An 8,374-nucleotide genomic window follows, 5' to 3' on the forward strand; every position below is an offset into this window, starting at 1 on the left:
TCATCCACTATAGTATAATAATATTGACTGCCCGTCCAATCCCAAATTACGAGTAATCCGGGCTTTACCTCTTTAATTTATTATTTCTCGTGTTTAAGATATAAATATCCATTAATTAATTTAAGTCTGCTATTTGACTTTAATTAATTACTATCTTTTTCCAAGAGTTGTCTAGTTCAAAATCTTTATTTATTATTTAGGAATAAATTCCAACCAGCCGGGTTTCTGAATAATAAAACCTTTTTCGATAACCTCTTGAGGATATTATCAAACTGGACTCACCCAACACACGATTCATTGCAATAACAATACTAGCACCTCTAGACATTGATCACCACTACCTAAGATACCAGGATTCTTGGATTGCAAAAAATCCTCACCATTTGATAAATCAAAGTAGTGCATAATCAATATCGTATGCTCAATGTTATGTCAACAACGATTAAGAAATAATAATCACCGAGACCTCGTCTTTCAGTAAATAGCAAGAAAGACTTATCTCAACTGTTAGATCCTTCAGTGCTATACCACACCAGTGTCGTTTATTTCCTAAGGTAAGGAAACATGCGGACTGACACTGTAACCTTTCACGATAGGTAGCCAAAGCCTATCTGGGTTGTGAAATTCTATTTCTCTTCTACAACCTTCTGTGAACGTCGTTCACGACCAGTCTACTATGTAGAAGAATTAGACTTATTTGCTTCTTATACATTTAAATGTTTGAGATACATCTTATAAATGCACAAGCAAACATCAATGCAATAAAATTAATTCTTCTCGCCTTGTGTTAAAAGTGGATTGTAGAGTTTATTGTATACAAGCAATTCTATCCGTGCAACTTGCTCGAAATATGCTTTTCAGTATACCAATCCTAACAATAATATCCTCAAGAGGTGTTCGAAAAAGGTTTTATTATTCAGAAACCCGTCCGGTTGGAATTTATTCCAGAATAATAAATAAAGATTTTGAACTAGACAACTCTTGGAAAAATATATTAATTAATTAAAGTCAAATAGCAGACTTAAATTAATTAATGGATATTTATATCTTAAACAAGGGAAATAATAAATTAAAGAGATAAAGCCCGGATTACTCGTAATTTGGGATTGGACGGGTAGTCAATATTATTTTACTGTAGTGGCTAATAATAATATTCTGTCGGACTTGTATTAAATTGGGGCTCAATTTAATTAGTAAAAGTCCAACAGGTTTGGCCCAAGTCCAACCTCCATGGATCCCTAATCTGGCCGATTATAACTCAATATAAAAGGAGATTAGAATTTTTGTGCTCCCCTCTGGGAGTGGACGAAAAAATCAGTTTTTGATAGAACTGGTATTCTATCTCCTTTCTAATCAAGCCCTTTTCGATTCTGACAAGCTTTGCCCACCCAAAGGCCAGATTCTGAGTTCAGGATACATATTAGAAGATTCGTGGTTGAGTACGAAGAACATCACGTGGAGAAGGCGCAAGCAATCGTCGATTCTTTGGAGAATCAGATCGGTAATCCTAAACCGTAGAATATCATGAATTAGGATTTTAATTCCTTAAGCATGATTTTTGTGCGTTCTTGTATGCAATTCAATGTTTAACATGTGAACCAATTAATCCCATAATCGGTCAAATAGATCCATATGTATGATTTATTTGTGAATGCATGACTTCCGCTGTGCAAGGGGCTCCAAACCCCAACAATTGGTATCAGAGCCAATTATTGGCTCTGATTATGTGGATTATTTTCATGTTATGTGAATTGCTTGAATGCATGGTTTTCTTCGTTGCGTGATGGTTGTTATTTTCGAATATATGAATAACGTGTGTGCGAGGAAGCCGAATTGGGAGAATTAATTCTCCTATTCCAAATTAGTGATCATTACCTGATGCATTAAGTAATCTTTGTTCTCAATTGTTGCAATACATATACCTGTTTGTGGCGATTTGTCCCAATTCATGTTTTGCTACACATATTGATAATAAGGTAATTAATTGGCTAAGTAATTGCAACGTAATTTGATCGCGACCAGTGGCGGACGCAGGAATAAATCTTGGCAGGGGCTTTATTAAAAAATCTTGACAAAAAACACACATATTATATATATATATATAGATATTATAAAAAAAATAATAAAAATTCTAAAAATAAATAAATATCTAATACATAAAATTAATCCAAAACAAGTTTGACGAAAAGAATAATACAGTTTGCTAAAGCGGCGGCAATTGAATTCTACGTGTTTTCATCGATTGAAAACGCTGCAGGATCGGCTCGTTATCAATCGTTGAAAAAATATCCTTCTCAATGTACACAACTAGACTGTCATTCATCCACTCGTCTCCCATTCGATTTCGTAAATCAGTCTTGATAGTCTTCATTGCAGAAAATGCTCTCTCAACAGAAGCAGTAGCAACAGGTAAAACCAAGGCCAACTCAATAATCCGATAGACCAATGGAAAAACTAAATGCTTCTTAGTTTTGACCATTTTCATAGCAAAACTTCCCAAATCACTAAGCGCAACAAATTGAGGATCACACCGCACATTAACAATAAAGTTACTAACTTGTCGTGGAAGATGTAAACATTCGCTCACAGAGAAGTCCTCGGGATATAAAGTAGCAATATGAATGACTTGATTCTCATTGAATTCAGAGAAAGAATTTCTTGGATCAAGACACGCTATGAATTTTAGCAAGTCGGTGCTAGCTTCAGAAAACCGATTATTCATCTCTTGTATAATTAAATCAACAACCTTAACATTGCAGCCACAATAAGTTAATGACAAGTAAATATATCGATAAAATATGAATAACAATATTAGATTACCTGATAAAAAATCTCTACCCGATAATGATGTAAGTTTGTGATCAACTCTGCTCCATGTTTTTTTCGACCAGGGCGTGGTATGATGTCCTCCATATTAACTTGTGAAATATTGTGCAACTCACAAAATCTATTTGTTTGGTATAACATGGCTTCCCATCCACCCTCCCTAAAACTTTGCAATTGATGTTTCACACTTGGGATCAATGATATAGCCTGTACAATGTTTTGATCTTTCCGTTGTAGGGCATGAGACAATTCATTTGTAGTTCCTAGTAAGTGTTTCATCAAGTGCAAAGTAAAAAAAAACTCATAATTATCCATCCTTTCGATAAGGCCTTCAGTAGTACTTCTATTATCAAGGATAGTGGCATTATCTCTAACAATTTCCAACACTTTCTCAACCACAGGCCACATAGAGCATAAACGAAGCAATGTAGAGTAATGCGAGCCCCAATGAGTGTCTCCTGGTCTTACCAAAGTAGTTTCTTGATTTTGACCTCTTCCACTAGTCACTTCTTCATCATTAAGTTGTGCAACTAATCTTTCATGTTGCAACTTCCTAAGTTGATCCTTTCTCTTACAAGATGCTCCAACCATATTCACAATCATAGAGATATAGTTAAAAGAATCCTTCACAACTCTAACACCCTTAGTAATAGCAACAATTATTAATTGGAGTTGGTGAGAGAAACAATGGATGTACATGGCATAAGGATTTTCTTGCAATATTAGAGATTTCAATCCATTGAACTCACCTCGCATATTTGAAGCTCCGTCGTATCCTTGACTTCTCACTCTGGATAGAGATAAATTATGCTTCGCTAATAAAGCATCAATAGCATTTTTTAAATAACGAGAACAAGTGTCAGTTACATGTACAATCCCAAGAAATCGCTCAATCACATATCCTTCACTATTCACGTATCTTAAAACAACACCCATTTGTTCCTTCAATGAAACATCTCGAGCCTCATCAACCAAGATACTGAAAACTCTATCCCCAATATCTTTGACTATGGCAAGTGTGACTTCTGAAGCACAAGCATTTGCTAATTCCTTTTGAATTCGTGGAGAAGTCATCTGATTATTAGCAGGAGCATTTGTACCCAACACTTTGGAAACATCGACATTATGTTGACCAAGCCATTGAAGCAACTCAAGAAAATTACCTAGATTTGAAGAACTACTTGATTCATCGTGTCCACGAAAAGGCAAACCCTGTTTTAAAAGAAAACGAGTCACATCCAATGAAGCAGTCAACCGAACACGATATGCAACTTCCGCCTTACGAGTATTTACTCGAAATACATTTGCCACACTGTGCCATTGATCTTGAAAAGCTTCAAACTGAATTCGAGCATTATTGTGACAACTATTTGCAGCCCCAACATGTTGATTGAATTTTTCTAGTGCATTTTTCCAATTGTTAAAGCCTGTCTTTGTAAAAGCATCTTCTGGATATCGACCTCATTTATCTGATTGCTTGAAAAGATAGCACCAAAAGCAAAAGGCTGCATTTTTTGATTCACTATACTCTAACCATGGAAATTTTGTAAACCAAGCATCTTGAAAACTTCTTTCTTGAATACCATATTTCTTTTTCGGATATGTATTCCCAATTGGTTGACAAGGACCTTTAACCAAATACTCTCTCCGTACTCTATCCCGAATAGCAACATCAAAAGCCTCTATTGACTTTCGTTTTCCTGGATCAGCATCAATATCATTCCAATCCAATTCAACTTCTATTGCAGACTGATTTTCTACTAATTCAACAATTCTAGCACTTGAAGAAGATGAAGAACCACCACTTTGCATTTTTTTAAAGTAACGTTCCATCTTCTGTATTAGCAATTTAGCAAATTAGTTCAATACATCACAAAATACTATGTAAATAAAAGTTATGAATAATGAATTTAAAGTATCTAACACATTGTGTAAACTATGACAAAAGAAAAGGAAAAACTGACCTTACTCTACTAATTAAAGTTGTGAAGAAGACAAGTAATTCTCTTTTGGAATTTGCGGGAGAAGTTTTGATTTTTTTTCTGCCGTGTGGAACGCTGTGAATGAACTAGGGATAGATAAAGACAAATATTTTAATTTTTTAATTAATATACCTGCCATAAACCTAACCCTTGCCGTCAGAATAGGGCAGTACCTTTTCAATTTTTATTATTTTATTCATTTAGTTTATTGTAAGTTTAGTGCATTACTTTTTTTTATTATTATTATTTATTCAAATAGTGTGCAGACTTGCTGTATGAATAGGCAGTACTTTTTCTGCTTTTACCATTTTATTCTTACATTTAATAGCTCTTACTATTCATCGTCTTCCTCTTCTCAACTCCATGGTTGTAAAGCTTTGAGGTGTAATTTATATTTTCAGCCCCTCCTTTCCATTAAACCTCTAATAATTTAGACATCAAAGCTATTAACTTGGCAAGGCTGACTATAGGTTCGAAAATTTTTAAAAAAATTTGCAATAGAAATTTATTGAAAAAAAATGGTTTGGGAGGGGCTTAAGCCCCTCACATGCTCCACCTACGTCCGCCACTGACGACGGCGTCATGGAGTTTACTCCGCAGCTGCGTCGGAGTTTTGGAAACAACGCAGTAACAGCGTCCTTGCGAAACTTCGCGAGAAGGGCAGGCTGCTACGGCGGATTTCGGGCAGCATCACGTCGAAACTGCAGCAGCAGCGAGGATGCAACGGCGGTGGGACATCGACGCAGCAGCGTCAGAGATGTCCAGCGGCAGAGGCGGCAGCAAAGTCGACGTCGCAGCAGCGACGACGACTCAGCAGCAGCGCCTGCGACTGCGGTTTAGCTGCAGCAGCGGTAGCGATCAGAGTGGGAGCTTGCCGTAGGTGGCTTCCTGGACTAGTGAGGCAACTGCAGGGCAGCAGCAGAGTCGGAAGGCAGGCTGGGCAGATGATTAGCAAGCAACGCCGGCTAGCGACGTCGACGCAGGAGCGTCGGAGACGTCAGGCTCGCCGAGCTCGCGATTCGAGTGGGAGCTCATTGGTGGCATTTCCTAGGCTCGTGTAGGATTTGACATATCTTAAATGGATTATCTAAAATTTAATTTTAATTAAATTATTGATTAGTTGAAATTTATCCTTATTTTATTGATTTGGATAGATATTCTGATAAATCCTAGATAAACTTGGATAACAATAATTAATTTTTTTATTTTGTCTTATGGATTTATATAGATTAATTCTATGTGAATAAATCACAGATAGACTAGATAATTAATTAATTATATTTGGATTTTATCCTTATTTTATGGATTTGGATAGGTTTGCATTTGTCTAGATATATCCTAGATAAATTTGGATGAATAATTAAATTTATTTCTGTCATATGGATTTAGATAGATTTTATTCTATCTTGTTGAATCCTTGATTGACTAATATAAATATTAATTAAGTTTATCCATATCTTGTAGATATTGATAGATCTATATCTATCTAGAATATATCTTAGTAGATTTGGATAATTAAAATCCATGTTTATCTTTATCTTGTGGATATTTATAGAACTAATTCTATTTAGAAAATATCCTAGTAGATTTAGATAATTAAATGTATCTCTATCTTATAGATATTGATAGATTTATATCTATCTAGAATATATCTTAGAAGATTTAGATAATTGTTAATCCAGTATTGTAATTATCTTTTGGATTTAAGATAGATTTAGTTCTATCTAGTTAAATCCTAGTTGAATTAATTAATATTAATTATAGTTTATCCTAATTTTATGGATATAAATAGATTTATTTCTATTTAGAAAATATCCTAGATAAATTTAGATATAGATAATGCAAGATAATCCTAATCTAATTGGATTTTGATCAAGTTAATTTTATCTAGAATAAATCCTAATAGATATGATATATTCTAGTTTCTTATTCTAAATAATCTAAGATTGTTTAAATCTTAGAATGATTGGATTTTATCTTCGTCTTATGGATTTAAAGAAATTTGTTTTTATCCTGAAATATCCTGGTAAGATTTAGATAATGATAATCCAAGGTCAGTTTTATCTTGAATTTTAGGATTTGATTTTATCCCTGTAAAATCTAGAATAATCCTAAGAGGATTTAGATAGATTCCACTCTATCTAGATAAATCCTAAATTAATTTGGATAGTCATTATCCAGATAAATCTTATCAAATCAGAGATTCCTATTTTGGATAACATAAGTAATTAATTATTTAATTAAATCTTCCTAGATTTATTAAATAATTTAAATAATTATCCAATGATTATTAATCACCATGAATTAAATGGATTTATCTGTTTATTTGGTGTTAATCTATTTTAAGTGGGTTATCTGCCTTATCTACTTATGTGATAATTATGCAAAAACCATGTTTAAAATTACTAAGCGATAATTACAACAATACGTTGTATATGGTCTCCATAAATTGGTCCATTTATGAAGCAGTTTCTAATATTATCGCGACCCACCTTAGTGTGAGCAATAATCCTACGAAATAGCAAGTTCATATGATTAGACTTCTTAATAGTAAATTGTTTAAACTAGAAGCATGTTTATAATATTATCGCGACCCACCCTAGTGGGAGCCATAATCCTGTGAAATTGCAAGTTCATATGTTTAAAACATATTTATAAGATAGCTATGGAATTTTGTTAGTGGCGTATGACCTTCCCTAGAAGGAGTATCAAAACAGAAATGAAATTCCTAGATGCTAATATTTATGGTAAAAGCTTAGGCAATATTTGGCGGCCATGCCACCTTAGTGGTCTCTGGACTATTCGTCGATATTGTGACCAGGAAATTGTTGGAATCCGAATTTGTATGACCTCCCTAGAGGCGTACTTATTTTGGTTTTGACAGTTGCAAGATACGTAAATTGTTTTGTAGTTGTTTGTAATTATGTATCAAGCATAGTATGTGATAAATAGTTTTATTTCTTCTCAGCCAAATTCTTAATAATGTGTGCGAACCTTAAAGAATCAAACTCGAAGGCCAAAATTATGTAGACTGAAAATGTAAATGGATAAGATTCTCATTGCTGAAAACTTAAAGTTTGTACTCACCAATTCATGTCCTCCGTCTCCTCGACAAAATTCCACAAAGAAAGTTTAAGAATGCATTTTATGCATGTACTTGACAAGTTCTTTGAGGAAGAAGGTCAAACTACTTTCTTTTAAGTAGTAAGCAAGTCTTGGTTTACATCGATGATAAAGGGTTATCCAATGAGGACGTTGTCTGGATTCTATTTGAACATCCAAGAGAGATAGAATGTTTTGAGGAATCTTTTGATTCAGTTACTCAAATAGTTTCTACACTCAGTTCATCGCCAAATGTAATAGGAAGTGATTATTTGAAGGTTGTTACTGAAAAGTTGGAAACCTTCGGCATTATATTCACTTTATTACTATTGGAGGAAGATATCATGATAGTTGACGAATTCATTAAGGCTGCATCTTTCCTATGTCTTAGTTCAATCGAATAGAAGACTAACAATGGAAAGAGGGAAGAGTTGAATTGTCATCAATGCCTGCTGAAAGCAAGA

General features: G+C 34.1%; 1 protein-coding gene across 1 annotated transcript; it reads right to left on the reverse strand.

Moving 5' to 3' along the window:
- Nucleotides 1-2,203: 2,203 nt before the first annotated feature.
- Nucleotides 2,204-4,638, reverse strand: LOC121786700 (zinc finger MYM-type protein 1-like). The gene is made up of 4 exons (XM_042185328.1): nucleotides 4,410-4,638; nucleotides 4,120-4,226; nucleotides 3,295-4,038; nucleotides 2,204-2,746 (listed from the first exon to the last, which is right to left on the reverse strand). The coding sequence occupies exons 1-4, from the start codon at nucleotides 4,636-4,638 to the stop codon at nucleotides 2,204-2,206; spliced, it is 1,623 nt and encodes a 540-aa protein (XP_042041262.1).
- Between the last annotated feature and the right edge of the window lie 3,736 nt (nucleotides 4,639-8,374).

This window comes from Salvia splendens, chromosome 22 (assembly GCF_004379255.2).
Source record: "Salvia splendens isolate huo1 chromosome 22, SspV2, whole genome shotgun sequence".
NCBI lineage: Eukaryota > Viridiplantae > Streptophyta > Magnoliopsida > Lamiales > Lamiaceae > Salvia > Salvia splendens.

Excerpts from the sequence above, each read along its gene's own strand:
- LOC121786700 (XM_042185328.1), bottom strand. The coding sequence starts at position 4,638 with ATGCAAAGTGGTGGTTCTTCATCTTCTTCAAGTGCTAGAATTGTTGAA. Across the intron at positions 4,227-4,409 it reads ATATCCGAAAAAGAAATATG|AAAAATTCAATCAACATGTT; the intron begins GTATTCAAGAAA and ends AAAATGCACTAG. Across the intron at positions 2,747-3,294 it reads AAAATCAAGAAACTACTTTG|GTTGTTGATTTAATTATACA; the intron begins GTAAGACCAGGA and ends TGCAATGTTAAG.